Source organism: Saccostrea echinata, unplaced genomic scaffold, assembly GCF_033153115.1.
Source record: "Saccostrea echinata isolate AGI-Se365-2 ecotype Australia unplaced genomic scaffold, CSIRO_AGI_Sech_v1 ptg000001l, whole genome shotgun sequence".
NCBI lineage: Eukaryota > Metazoa > Mollusca > Bivalvia > Ostreida > Ostreidae > Saccostrea > Saccostrea echinata.
In genome coordinates this window covers 32,238,062-32,253,605 of record NW_026889750.1, presented here as the reverse complement: position 1 = coordinate 32,253,605, position 15,544 = coordinate 32,238,062, and the positions used below count along the sequence as shown (strand labels likewise).

The following is a 15,544-nucleotide window of genomic DNA, read 5'->3' as shown; positions in this document are numbered from 1 at the left end:
CAGATAGAAAGTATCACTTGATAACAAATACTTAAAAAAAATATTTATCGAGAAAAATTCATATATTTTTAAAAAATACACCTAATTCCGTACTTTTAGTGAAAGCCATCATTGCAGAAACAATATATGTTTATCAGTGAAGGGCAAGTTGGACTTCGATAGCCTCTGGAAAGTTATTTTCCCTTTTTATTTTGTCCAAATGTTAAGATTTGAAACCAAAAGTACATTGCAAATGGCGGATTTTATAGGGGTCTTGTCTTCATGCATGTCATGCTTTCAATAACAGTCTTTCAGGGACCATTCACGTCCAACTTGCCCTTCATTGATGAACACATATTATTTCTGCAATGATGGTTTTCACTAAAAGTACAGAATTAAACAGGTGCATTTTTTTTAAATATGCAAATTTTTTGAATTTTTTTTTCTCAAAAAATATTTTTTTTAAATATTTGTTTTCAAGTGATACTTTCTATCTGTTAATCAATGACATATTTATAAACTGTACAAGTTTTAACTTTATACCTCACATAGTTTTGGAGCTATTGTAAAAATAAATTTTTGGACTGAAAGTCTGAAAACCTTGCATTCCCTAGGCTATGAATATTATCTCATAATTATTCAAACCGGAAAACGTCTCCCGATTTCGTTTGAAGGGTAGACTGCACTTGTCAATTTCCTATCATGATGAAAGGAAAAATACTGCAATATTTAAAGGCTGCATGATCGAAGGTAAATAAATGAATTTAAAATCAGACGGTCTACGTTACAAACCCGTCCACTGACTGATGTATTTATTTATCAAATGGTGTAACTATGCAATAATATTCACTTGTATAGATACAAGACTTTTTTCATTACACACATCTCATAATCTTTCCATATAAATGGAATTTAACGTCAGGATATAGGTTAGGGTGGTGTAACTTCGACCACCTGGTTAATTTCGACCGTTCATAAATAGGCCTACCTTAAAATAATTTGTTTATAACCCATTATAGTGTACACACTATACATTTATTGACTGGGTTCTCGGGCAACATGCGTTTTGTCGGACCCAAGAACCAAACTGTTTGCCTGAGGCCGTTTTTTTTACCCAACACACATATATTGTAAATCGAACACATTTATTTTATATCATGACGAATAATACATATAATACAATGTAATCTGAACAATAAAAGGTGTTCCGAAGGAAAATGGATCCAGTAAAAGTTTAGCGTAATACATGTAAGAGGCAGTGACATACTTGAACAAATCTAAATATAAAAAAAATAATCGGTCGAAATTACACCACCCTAACCTACAGTGTATCTGTCGTATATGTATAATACTTATAAAAACAAACGTTGCAATGTTTAATTTATTTATACATACGGACATCCAGGTTGACATCAGTAAAATCATCGATATTTTTGTTGAACACGGAATCCAAGACGTATGCTGCTTGAAAACCCCACTAGTGATTAAGATATCCGACCCACATTAGGACCTAATTTTCTAACCTTAAATATCAGTCGTATTTAAAGTACTATGATATTGTTTCAAAGCACTTTAGAATAGAAAAGGATTTACCAAGAGAAATTTTCAACAATATACATTTATTGACTGGGTTCAAGGGCAACATCCGTTTTGTCGGACCCAAGAACAGTTTGGTTCGAGGGGTCAACAAAACGTATTTGCCCGAGAACACAGTCAATAAATGTTTTGTTATATCTTTTATTTTTTATTTTGACATAACATGATGTAAATTTTGTTTACCCGCACTGCGGTTTAAACTTGGTCAATTCCGTGAAGTTCTGTCGAACTCCAACGAATGCAAATAAGATACACCTGACCCCGCCCACACTGTGACGTAAGCGGTCCAACATCTCATCGACAGGTCCAATATCTTGCTCTGCGGTCAAACATCGATTTTTTTATGACCGCTCAGTAAAACATTGGAATTGTTAGACTTTTTAAAGTATAGAATTATATAGGAAACAATTTTTAAAGGTATAACAAAAAAAAAATTACTACCTAAGCAGTTATTAATCTTTGAAGATTATATTGAATTCTATGGAAAAAAGTAGATTAAAAAAAATTAAAAAATTAAATACTTAGAATATCAATAAATGCTGTGATTGAAAGATGTTTTTGATCAAAAGAGATAGAAAAATAATTAAAAACTTTTTTTCACTGGATAGATTTTTATTTTTATTGAATAAAATCAAAGGGAGATAACTCTTCAAGGACAGGACAAGGTAAAAAATTAGGGCATGTTCCGCTCTAACATACTGATTCTAAAACATGAAAATTATTTTTAAATATACTGAGTACTCAGTCCATACATATCTGTTATGCATTCAATACCATTGAATCTGAGGCTAATATGGGCCGGATACTTAAGGAGACTGGGGAGTCAACAAATTAACCATCAGATATAACTTAATTTTTTTTAGATATGATATCTTAAGCTGTCAACTATCATTTGGCAAACAAAAATTTCATACATTTTAGTTTTAAAATTTGATCATTTTTGTATATCTTTATATGGAGCTCTTCTTCTAAAGAAGATCAATATAGTCTGAAAATGGCCACAACCACCCAGCCCTCTTAAGTGACATTCTGATTTTTGTGACTTCTTGTATGTCTAGGTAAAATGCTATTTTTAAAATCTGATCTTGTTTGTTCGTTGTTTTTTTTTGGTTTTTTATGTGTGTGTGTGTGTGTTTCTTTTAAAAGTAAAATATCGTATATTGTGTGCATAACTAGTCAATACCACTATTTTTGTGCCTGGTTTTACTCTTAAATTCACGAAAACCCAGGCCCCCAAACCCCCTGCCTGAACGAAGTTATCCACGCCCCCCCCCCTCACAAATCCTGTATCCACCCATGTGTACTATTATACAATTATTGCTGTTTTGGAGGTCAATACGATGATTTAGCCCCCCAAGGAGTACAATATTCAACGAGCAAAAAGGGCGGGGTGAATATTGTCTTTCGAAGGTGGGTAAATCATCGTATTGACTGAAGAAAAACAGCAATAACTATTTTATTATATGATTAAATGATAAAACTTAGGAAGCAGTTCATGCTATCTTACTTGTTCACATTTGCTGAAGTCTTAGCCAAATGTAATGAGAGAAGCAGGGTTAAATAAACATTGCCAGTCATATTAATTTGGAAGTTTTTGAATCTTCATGTACATAAGTTGCTATGAAAAATAGAAATAATATCTGGCTCTTTTGTACTATCGATTTTGAAGGGGGAAGGGGGGGGGCATTATCAGAGAAAATGCAGCTGAAAAAACTGTTTGATTAGCCCCCACGAAAAGAACTCTCTTAACTTCAAATTTTGTTATCATATGGGGTTGGGGTGGGGGGATTAAGGCCCATTAGTTCGGGACCAGCCTTTCAATGAATGTTTTCAGTTTTAATTAAAAGTAAAAATTTATGTTCAGAAAAATAGTAGGGGGGGGGGTTCCACCCCATCCCCAACACCAACCCCTCCCCCTAATTCCATAATTTTATGTTCACCTGGATGAAAGTCAGTAGAAAGTGAAATAGCTTTCAAAAAACTATTTGTATCAATTTGGAATTTCTCCATCTATTTTTAGACCAATGTAGAGAAAATAAATCCTTTTATTCACCTGGAAGGTCACGTGCAGGTGAATATAACGTAGTATATTTCTTCACTGTTGGATCTGATCCAATCAGAGAAATAGAAATTATTCAGTCATAGAATAAAAAGTAATATCAAATATAAAAAGTAATTTCATGTAAATTAGTTGAATTTGATTCGTCGAGAAACACTAAAAACACTATTACCCTCTGAACGATGAAACCACGCCCTCCAGCATAGTCAACATTGCTTGACGACGGGTGATATTCCAAAAAATAATGACTGCGCAGAATTTATGCGCACACGGTTCAGTGTAATATGTATTTGTATAAAAAAAATCAGTATAATATAATAAATACAGCATGTAGTTGAGGGTAACATTGAAATTTTCACTCCAAGAAAACCATTGTCAACCGAGGCTCCAGTATTCATATATTGTGTTTTTCTTCGTTAAATTCTAACCTTGAACCTTATTAGTAAACCTTTGAGTGGGTCATCATATGTCGAAAGAAGCAAACTATTTTGTAGACCCACCCTAAGGATAGTGAAGATTCCTGAGGAAGGACATTTTGAACATCAGTTTGTAAATTTAGCTTCAGACCTCCGTGATGGAAAGTTCGGACAGACAAATTATGGTTTCTGAAACGTCATTGCGACATTCCAAGGCTAAATGGGCCGTTTAAACTTAAGAGCTAAGTGAAATAAAACGATTATAGGAGTAAAATAATATATTTTTAATCACAAATACCATGCATTAGGCAGGGGATGTATCTAATGTAAGAAATTTTATTCAAAATATACCTCAATTGTGGGGTTTTTACAATGGATGTCTCTGCAACTCTCTGTTATCTCTTTATCCAAGTCAGAAAAGTATATCGACTTATTTTTACATGCTGGACACGTATAGTGACAAGTAGATGTCAAAAAGTGGCATAACAGGCTTTAATTTCAAAATACTAAGTTCCTAGCCATGATCCGACAAGTTCATATACATTTTCCCAAGTCAAGGGCTACTGATCCACTTCGCTCCACATAAACCAGGTTTATGTGGAGCGGAGTGGATCAGAAACCTATGGTGGCATATTTCTTCCCCCTACATGCAAGATAAATTAAGTTGACATGCAACATAATTATGTAAACATGCGACTTATTTATGTAGACAATGACATGCAACTTATTTACGTCGACATGCAGGTTAATTATGTCAACATGCGAAATATGTATGTTGACATGCAACTTATTACCTTGTATGTTGATATAAATGTTTTGCATGTTTATGGTGGCATATTTCTGCCCCTTACATGCAAGATAAATTATGTTAACATGCAAGATAATTATGTAGTCATGCAACTTATTTATGTCAACATGCAAGATAATTATTTTAACATGCGAGTTAATCATGTCAACATGCAAGATATGTATGTCGAAATGCAAGTTATTATCTTGTATGTTGACATAAATATTTTGCTTGTAAAAATATAACTTGCATGTTGACATATTTAAGTCGCATGTTGAAAATAAAAAAATGTTGACATAAATTATGTGCATGTTGACATAAATAAAATGTATGATAACATATTTATCTTGCATGTTGACATAAATAAGTAGCATGTCTACATAATTATGTTGCATGTTAACATGAATAAGTCGCATGTTTACATAAATATCTTGCATGTTAACATAATTATCTTGCATGTTTTATAAATAAGTCGCATGTCAACATAAGTCTGTTGCATCTTGCTTATATGATGTCGTTTACTGGCATAAGTATGTAAGTTTACCAATATTAAAATTAGATTCTCTAAAATGATTGGTAACTTGCATGTCAACATAATTATTTTGCATGTAGACATAATTGTTTTGCATGTTGACATACTTTTCTCGCATGGTAACATAATTTATATTGCATGTAGGGGGCAGAAATATGCCACCATACATAACTCGCATATTGAAATAAATAAGTCGCATGTTGACAAAGATAAGTTGCATGTTAACATATCATCTTGCATTAAAAATATAACTCGCATGTTGACATAAATAAGTCGCATGTTGACATAAATAAATTGCATGTTAACATAATTATCTTGCATATTGACATAAATAAGTACTATGGTGGCATATTTCTGCATGCCCCCTACATGCAAGATTAATTATATTAACATGCGAGAAAAGTATGTCAACATTCAAGGTAATTGTGTCTACATGCATAATAATTATGTTAACATGCAAGTTCCCAATCTTTTTAGAGAATCTAATTTTAATGTTGGTAAACTTACTAACGCCAGTTTACGACATGCTAAAAGCAAGATGCAACAAAATTATGTTGACATGCAACGTATTTATGTTAACAGCATGATAAATATGGTAACATACAAGATATTTATGTCAACATGCGAGTTATTCATGTCAACATTCAACTTATTTATGCCAACATGCGAGTTATATTTTATTATATAAGATATATATGTCAACATGCAAGATGATACGTTTCATGTCAACATACATATTTCGCATGTTGACATAATCAACTCGCATGTTATCATAATTATGTTGCATGTTGACATAAATAAGTCGTATGTTCACATATTTATCTCGCATGTTAACATGAATAAGTCGCATGTTAATATAATATCATGTTGCATCCTGCTTGTGTGACGTCATATAATGGCGTTTGTAAGTAAGTTTACCAACATTAAAATTAGAATCTCTAGAGAGATTGGTAACTTGCAAGTCAACATAATTATTTTGCATGTTGACATAAATAAGTCGTATGTCTACATAATTATGTTGCATGTTAACAGAATTATGTTGCATGTTAACATAATTTATCTTGCATATAGGGGGCAGAAATATGCCACCATACACCACAGAAACCCTCGACTTGGAAGGATAGTTCTCACAAGGATCTGACAAGATGACATAAACATCTGACAAGACAACACAAGAAAACATTGTTGCCATCAATTGTCGCCCGGGAAATAAATGAAGTAAAGTCTTGATCATCACACCGCTTCGACTTGCGTGAATGATCGAGACTATAGTCGAGATGATTTACGGGAAGCTTCTAATCGGATGAAAATCGAACAAAAACGATACCGTTTTAAACTTTATTATTTCTTCAAGTAACTGTTGGCTGCATAAAATATAAATCAGAATCAGACACATGTATAACCTACTAGTACCATCAAAATATATTTGACTTAATGACTATAAAACTCAAACTGTGTAACGTACGTTTTTTATACGATAAGTAAAATTTAATGTTCTAAAATAAGGGACCTGTCGTTTTGTGGATAGTAAATGATAAGCAACTTTGTATATCACATATGAAAAACATATGTATTTTTAAAGGTGTACTTCATGGAAGTAAATATATTGTGTGTCTCGTAATTTAGAAAAGGAAAGAACATTCTGATGTGTAATATTTTTCATGTATAGTTAACCTTTAATTCTTAATAACTTCTCCCACCTCAATACCATACACCAAAACTTAAACTTATATTTATAGAGCAGCCCGGTTCTCCGGGCTGCAATAATTATCTAACAAGTTAAGTGGTGGCAGAATTATGGCTCCATACAAAACAATGCAATATGTACATCTTTTTTTCGCTCTTTTGGTAAATAAAAAATTTAAAGTTTATACATTTTTTTCAAAAAGCTTGTCCCTTAAGGTCATGGTTAGTAATGTATAAGTTTAAAATTACATGATATAGAAAGCATTTAGTGATTTTTGAAAGGAACATAATAAGTCAAAATCATGTGTTTTAAGATATTAGTATCACAAAGCGAAAGATCAGGCCCGTAGGTAGCAATTTCATTTGGGGGGGGGGGGGGGCACATCCACACATTTTCAGTTGCGGGGAGGCACTATCAACTACCAAGAAATCTTTGACAAGCAAAAAAAAAAAAAAAAATAAAAAAAAAAAAAAAAAAAAAAAAAAAGAGGTCTTTTGTTGAGGGGACACGAGCATATAGTAGCTATGTTTTCTATAGTATTCTATATATCGGCAAAATTATTTGGTGGGGGGGGGCACTACGGCCCCCCGTGACCGTCCCTCCGGTTCCTACGGCCATGAAATTTATGAAAAATATGGGTATAGCGAAGTTTTATCAAGATCAACTGCACTGTAAAGCAAGAAAGATTGCAAAATATAAGCACCTGAAAACAAAGGTCGTACCTATGGTATCTTTGTTATCGCTAGGGCTGGGACGATATATCGAGATATCGATAATATCGATTCAATGTGAGGATGATACGCATATCGATACGTATGAAAAAATATCGACATATGTTTTTCTTTGTTTACTTAACATTTTGGGTTTAATATATAAAATAAATATGCTTAATTTAAATATAAATATGAAATACACAATAATTAAGATCACTTGTGCAAAATAATTAAGTTTTACAACAGATATACAATTTCTTTGAATAATTTATTCTTATTTGCGAAGAAATGTCTTGTTCATTTCAATATAAAAAAAGAAGTTATAACCAATTAAACATATCGTGATACATATCGTATCGTGGCTCAAATATCGGGATACGTATCGATATAGAAAAAGTTGTATCGTCCCAGCCCTAGTTATCGCCCTTCTCAAGGTCATGCGTTTTTTACTTGTAACCAACATTGAATTTGAGCTTGCAAAGGTGAGGAATAAGTTCTGATAATCTTTTTAAAATCTGTATACTTGATACAAAAACCAAAGAAAATTTATACAAAGATTTTTAAAGCAACTTGATCATTTATCCAGCTGGAGAGACGTATTCACTTTGCTACATGTGCGGATCTAGAGGGGGGTTCGGACCACACCCCACCCCACCCCTGGAATTTGATTAGTTATTGAGAGTATATACTGAAGCAAATAAAAAATGACTTTGGACCCCCTAAAAAAAACGTGTACCCCACCATCACTACTACGAAATAGGGTGTTTTTATGCTTGTCAAGAAATTTTCAGGGTTTAATACGCATTGGAAAGGAATTAAGTGTTTTTTCTTTGGATTGGAATTTTTTCATTGGGGTGGACCCCACCCCTGGAAAAAATTCCAGGACCCGCGCCTGTTGCTAAATGCAAATCTTCCAGAGGTTAAAGATCATAATAAACTGTCGACTCCTTTCGATCGTTTATTGTAGTTCTACCATTCTGCAATTCCATTCCATTATGCAACATCAAGAAGCCAGAGAGGTATAAACATAGGAAATATATAGTAGCTTAATTGCGTCTACACTACACCTGTTTGTGCCATAATGTTGTTATCCTACCTTTATTATGATTACATGTACTTCTACCCTCCCCCTCCATAACCTTCCCAGACCCATCAAATAGTTTACTTCGTTGCATTGAAGCAATTGGGATTTTTAAAAATTTCCGCTGATCACTTGAAGTTTTAATTCTTTCTACACAACGTGAACCGAGGCAACTTGTGCTGTAAGAGAACCTAACCTATGATTAGAGATGTGTTTTCTATTAAAAGCCGTGGGTCGACACGTGCGGTTCTACTTCGTTTGATTCTTAAGTTCAGAAGATAAGATTCGAGCAATTTTATTTTTCTGGCCAGAAACTTCACAGAGAAGAGAAAGTTTTGCTTGAAGAATTGAAGTCGCTGCAATTTATTTAGTTTACAGATTGTGGAATTTCGTCCGATGGCTCCGACATTTTTAAAAATCTATGGAAGATTTTTTAGACGTTCGGTCCACCCCTAAATTGTCGTCTGCGCTCCTTGCGACATCTGTGTTTGTTCACGTGATTGGATTCTCGTCCAACCATTGGTCAGACGGAGGGGTGTTCTATACTGGACTCTGGAAGGCGTGTATCCTTACGCCTAGATTCCATTGTCTGGAGGACCCATACACTGCAGGTGAGTCACCGACAATAGGCGGATCCAAGAATTCTCACTTTACACATGTTCTTAGAGAACTGCCTATTGTCATCGATCTATTCAAAATTTTTGACACTTCGAACTGTACAAAAGTTTAAACGAAGATATGGATTTGAAATTTCTTCAATTTTCATTTAAAAAATGTATAGATCTATTACTGCAATTTTTTATAGGAAAGAATAACTGCATGTAGAAATCATGAAATACGTCCGCCAACGATGGACGGATTTTTAAAGTTTATTTTATCTTATCTAAATATTTTTTGTTTAACTTATTGTTCTGATTACGAGGCAGCTTATTTTTTAATAAATTACATATAAAAAAACATATTTATCTCGCATGTCAATATATATCAATTGCATGTTTATCTAGAATGTCAACATGGATAATTCACATGTTAACATAAATAAATTGATAAATGTTCACGTTTATGTTGTAATAATTATCCCGCATGTCGACATAATCTTTAAAAAGTTAAGAGTGAAGTTTTAATGTATATATTCAAAAAAAGTTCGTGGAAACAAAACTTAAGTATCTCTATGTATCTTTATTTATTTTATAAATCTGCTGATTATCATGCCCCCGTAATCGAAGATTCGGGGGTATATAGTTTTTGCCCTTGTCTTGTCTGTCTGTCTGTTTATCTGTTTGTCCGCAAAAACTTTAACATTGCCCTAATTTTTTATTGGTTGAAGCTATGGCTTTAATATCTCACATGTGTATTTCTTGTGACAAGACTTTCCTCTTGGTACCAACATATTTGACCTCTTGACTTGACCTTGGAGTTTGACCCACTTTTGCAAAAGAATACTCAACTTTAACCTTGGCCATAACTTTTGAATGGTTGATGCTAGGGCTTTCATATTTCACATGTATATTCATTTTGACAAGACCTTTCCATATGTGTAAATATTTTGGACCTTTTGACCTTGACCTTAGAGATTAACCCACTTAAAAAAAAATTACCTTGGCCATAACTTTTGAACAGTTAGCACTACCGTTTTCAATTTTCACAGGTATATTTATTGTGACAAGACCTTCCTTTGTATACCAACAATTTTGACCTTTTGACCTTGACCTTGAGTTTGACCCACTTTTAGAAAACATTAACCTTGACCATAACTTTGGATTGGTTAAAGCTATGGCTTTCATATTTCACGTGTGTATTTCGTGTGAAAAGACCTTCCACTGGGTACCAACATATTTGACCTCTTGACCTTGGAGTTTGACCCACTTCTGTAAAAAAAAATTTCCCAACTTTAACCTTGGCCATAACTTTTGAACGGTTGGTGCTAGGCTTTCATATTTCACATGTGTATTCATCGTGACAAGACCTTTCCATGGGTGTAAATATTTTGACCTTGACCTTAGAAATTGACCCACTTTTAAAAAACTTTAACTTTGGCCATAACTTTTGAACAGTTAGTAATAGGGCTTTCAATTGTTACAGGTTTATCCATTGACACAAGTCCTTTCTTTGGATAACATTTTTGATCTCTTGAACTTGACCTTGGAATTTGACTTGCATTTGAGAAACTTTAATTTTCGCCATAAGCTGCTATACGGGGGCATCAGTCTTTCACAAACACATCTTGTTTTCTTTTAAGACGTTGTTGAATCGGAATATATAGCCTTCATCAACTTTTAGCATTAGTTATTACTTTTTATTCTTGAAAATGTGTAAAACGTTCTTAGATCGAACGTTCCTTAGATTTCAGATTTCTTTTGCCAATTCACTGATTTCTTTAAAGAGAGTATCTTCAAATTATAGTCGAGGCATGTATATCGTTAGACTGGTATGTGATACTTCGAATGCTTTATATAGAAGAACTTGTTTCAAGGTTCTATCAAAAGCAATATATTAAGTTTTGACACTATTTTCCATTTTTCATACCGCCAAGTCTTAAATTTCCCAGTTAAAATCCGTCGTTTGCCTTCGCTGGTATTTCGAATGGAATTCTTGAAGAAAAAGTTCTACATTACCCCTTGATGAAAATTTCGAGCTTACTCCAATATTAGATGCGGGTTTTTCTATTATCCCTTGGGGGTACCCAGTGTTAACCTCCTTACGCACAAATAAACAAAACTCCTTCGTGTTGATGGGAAGATGGCGGGGTTTGGGAACGCTAACTTAGTGGTGAAAATCACCTTTATCTGTGTCATTGTTGCTGTGTTATTCCATCTGGTGGGATTTTCCACGGCCTATTGGAGTCATTGGTCTGGATACGTCTACTCTCATCATTGGGGACTCTGGAGGATTTGTCAACCCTACTGTTATTCGGTGTCCTCAGGATCCGGTATATATAAAAACTTTTGAAGGAGCATAAGATTTTTCTTTAAATAGTCGTTTGTCCCAATCACTCATTTGCTATTATATTGTCTTATACTTGTATATGTACAGTTTGTACGGTATACTGTTTCAAATGCTTCTTTCTATTTGCCTTTATTAGATTGTATTTTGTAATTTCATTATTTTTTTTAAAAATGTGTTTCTTTTCATAACACTTGTTAAAATAAGAAAATTATGTGACCAACTATACATGAAAATATATTTTCATAATTGATTCTCAGGAATGATCATTCATGTTTCGAACAAATGGATACAGAATAAGAAAAATGTCTATAGAAGAAAAAAAGGGCGAATTAAGTAGGGCGATCATGTTTAATTACAACGCCAGCTGGAAGGATAACAAATGATTTGTACATACAGCCTTAAGAAACATCTCATATCTTTCTGATGAGCGTGCACGCATGTAGGCGTGTGTAGAGAAGGAGAGACACTCATTGTACAGAGCGTGTGCATGTAAGGTATAAGAAAAAAATAGAACAAAGATCTTTTAACACCACCAAAAAGTCCTTCGTGTAAGACACATGTTACTTATTACTTTTTGTTGAGCATCACTTTTTCTTGCTATTTATATATCTTTAGATAACAAATGAGATTTGCATACAATAGCGTACTTTATATTATTTTCTTTTTGTGTTAGGAAAATTCGTGGAGACAGCAAATTGCTTTATCCTACATCCGAGAAAATGTGGTCGTTCTATAAGAAAATGCAGATCTACACATATTACACTTTTTTAGTTTGCTACTTTGAGTATTGTGACCCATGTGGTTTTTATTAATGCCATTCAAATACTAGTATATGTCAGAGCTGTAGTAAGAAACACGAATAATTGACGATTTTTTCATTCAGAGATTTCTAGAAACGTTTGCCCCTTTTTCAGTTGGTCTACAGGCAGTCACTTCAGGAGTTTGAAGGTGACATTAATATCCCCCTGGCTCGGCATTTAGCAAAAGAAATAAATTTTAAGTTTCCTATACAGCTCATGTATTCACATGCGTTACTTATTCGTATATTTCTCGAAACTGCATACTGTAGGTATTTTGAATGTATTGATAAGTTGCTCTAGATCACTGGTTGGAAGAATGTCTCCACTAGCTTAATTTTTAGTTTACCAATTATATCATTTATCATGGCCGTCTCATGGCTTACCCACGAATTATTGCTGATCCATTCCTATTTATTGTTGGACTGCTAGTGTGATGATGCACGTACGATTTTTCATTCATTCATCATTTTGCATGATTTGTTCCTATGAGAGTAGCTATAGACCTTCGAGAAGAATTGCTTGACATTTCTTTAACAGAAAAAATGAATGATGAATGATATTACTTTTCTTAATTGGTTGGTTTGGAGTTATGATGTAATAATAATAAATAATTTCTATAGCACCCTATATGATAAAATTATCACTCTAAAAAATTACAAGTTCATCGATAGCGAGAATTTTCGTAGGCGATAACATGCACATCACAGCAAGTGTTGAAGCAATAGCTGGAAAAATAATGTAAATTTCACAGAGTTTAATAAGTGCATACAGCATTTTCTACTACCAGGGCGTTAAGTTTACGTGTTTTCGATGTTAGTCATTCTCACCCAAAGTCAAAACTATCGGTGAAAATGTCCTAAGACAACTTTATCGTTATTTTGCATGATTAGGTTGTGTCCTATGACTACATTTCCTATCGTTGCGGTATTTTGATAGTTTTTTTTTCCCTATGAAGACATTTACTATCGTTATTTCGATAGATTGTATCCTATGACGACTTTTCCCATCTTATTTTGATTGGCTGTGTCCATACTTTTCTTATCGTTATTTTGATAGGATGCGTCTTAATTATGACGACTTTTCCCATTGTTATTTGATTGACTGTGTCCAATGACGACTTGTTATCGTTATTTTGATAGGTTGGTTTGGAGCCACCCAAGCTTTTGAAACAATCGGACTGATTGCTGGATTTGTGGGGCTGATCCTGATCATCCTATACATATTCATAAGCAAAACAGCGGGAAACCGAGTCCTGTTCATCATAAGTTTGGTGACAGTAGGAATTGCAGGTACATATATGTATTTCTATGTTGTGTAGGTGATATCTGATATCACAAAAATTTTTCGATTTGCATTTTAATTTTGAAAGAATACTTACCGTCAGGAAGTAAAAGTGTTGTTGTTGTTAACCATATATTCTTGAAATGATTTCTGTATAAGATAAATATTGGGAGTAGAAAGAAAAAATATATTTTTCGAAAATTTTAACGCCATCAGGCTTGACAGAAACAATTTCACTATAATTGCGTTTCATGCTCATATAACACAATTAGGGTATTTGTGATGCAAATTAAGAGCCGTTTCGAGGATTTTCAATAATGCTAAATATCTGTGTCTTTGTTTTTATTAATCCTTTATGGTATTAAAAGGGTAAATTAGATAATTAAAAAAAAGATTTACCTATGGATATTTTATTTATTTATTTCTTCAAATATTTATTTCTTCAAATATTTATTTATTTATTCATTCATTCATTGAAAACTTCCAAGCTCCACAAATTGTCCTTTTTGAATCTCTTTAGATAACTACTTCAATTACAGTCGACTATTTTTCTCTATACTTTCTTCTTTTTCTTCAATTTTGTAGCGGGATCTACTCTCCTAGGAATCATTATTTATGGCGCAAACGGAAGCGCCCTTTCGTGGTCATTCGCGCTGGCTGTCATCGCCGGACTAATATACGGTGTGGCTACAGCACTGATGGCCATCCATCTGGTCAAACCAAGCCTCGTCCAGGGATGAACCTGCGAAGCCAAATATAGTCTGTGAGATGAGGTGTTTGCTGACAGATCTTGATAAAGAGGCGGCGCAATTCCCACTATAACATGATAATGATAAATTAGATATACATGTAGATGTATTTTTGAAAATCTCATAGTTAAAGTATTTTAGGAAATAAAGTTACGAATGAATGTGTAGATTACGTGTTTCTGTTTTCGTTGGAGGAAGAAAAATGCTCTAGAGCCTTTTTTGTATTCCATCAAATCATCACCGCAAGACAAAAATAGACATCAGAACGCAAATTTTTCCCCATCTTCAGCTTCCTGAAATATAAAGATTTATCACAACACCAAAATAAATAGGACTACACAGTCACGTATAGGATACTGTGTGCAGTACAGTTTTGTACGGTGTATTCCAACAGTATTAATCAACAATGACTTGGTGATAGTGCAAAGGGAATCAAGGATAGTGATGATCTTTAGATTCATGCGTAACTGGGCTGCTTTACAAATTGGTTTCTAACTTCAAACGGGTATTTTCTATGTATTTGAACTCTGCTTTTCTTTTCCTTAATCATGTATAGCATTTTTTAGCATTTAGGTCAATATACAATATACTTGTATTCAGTAAGAAGACGTTCTACAAGGTTTACAAAGCAACAACCATCAAGTGAAACTATAATACATTGCAAAACCTTTTAAAATGTCATATTATATAGGCTTCCGCGCTTAACGGAAGAAAATGAAGCCTTTGGGAGTATTAAAATGTACACCAGAGTCCCAATATACATAGGATTTGTGGAGTTTTTATTTTAGTTTTAAAGGAGGGGAGGTCGGCTTGAGAGATAATGAATAATCAATGTCTCAGACAGACTGCCAGAAGACATAACATTAGCTTCCAGCCAGGACATTCTGTTACAGCGACGCACAAAAAGGAAATGCTTTT

General features: G+C 33.7%; 1 protein-coding gene across 2 annotated transcripts; it reads left to right on the top strand.

The window, feature by feature from the left end:
- The first annotated feature begins 9,092 nt into the window (after positions 1 to 9,092).
- LOC133189993 (uncharacterized) lies at positions 9,093 to 14,793 on the top strand. Of its 2 annotated transcripts, none has more exons than XM_061325466.1 (3): positions 9,093 to 9,461; positions 13,736 to 13,885; positions 14,463 to 14,793. In XM_061325466.1, exons 1-3 carry the CDS (start codon positions 9,272 to 9,274, stop codon positions 14,615 to 14,617), a joined length of 495 nt encoding a protein of 164 aa, XP_061181450.1. In that variant the 5' UTR covers positions 9,093 to 9,271; the 3' UTR covers positions 14,618 to 14,793. The 2 variants fall into 2 exon arrangements, with proteins under 2 accessions (XP_061181450.1, XP_061181441.1); XM_061325457.1 differs by lacking the exon at positions 9,093 to 9,461 and adding an exon at positions 11,551 to 11,779.
- The last annotated feature ends 751 nt before the right edge of the window (positions 14,794 to 15,544 follow it).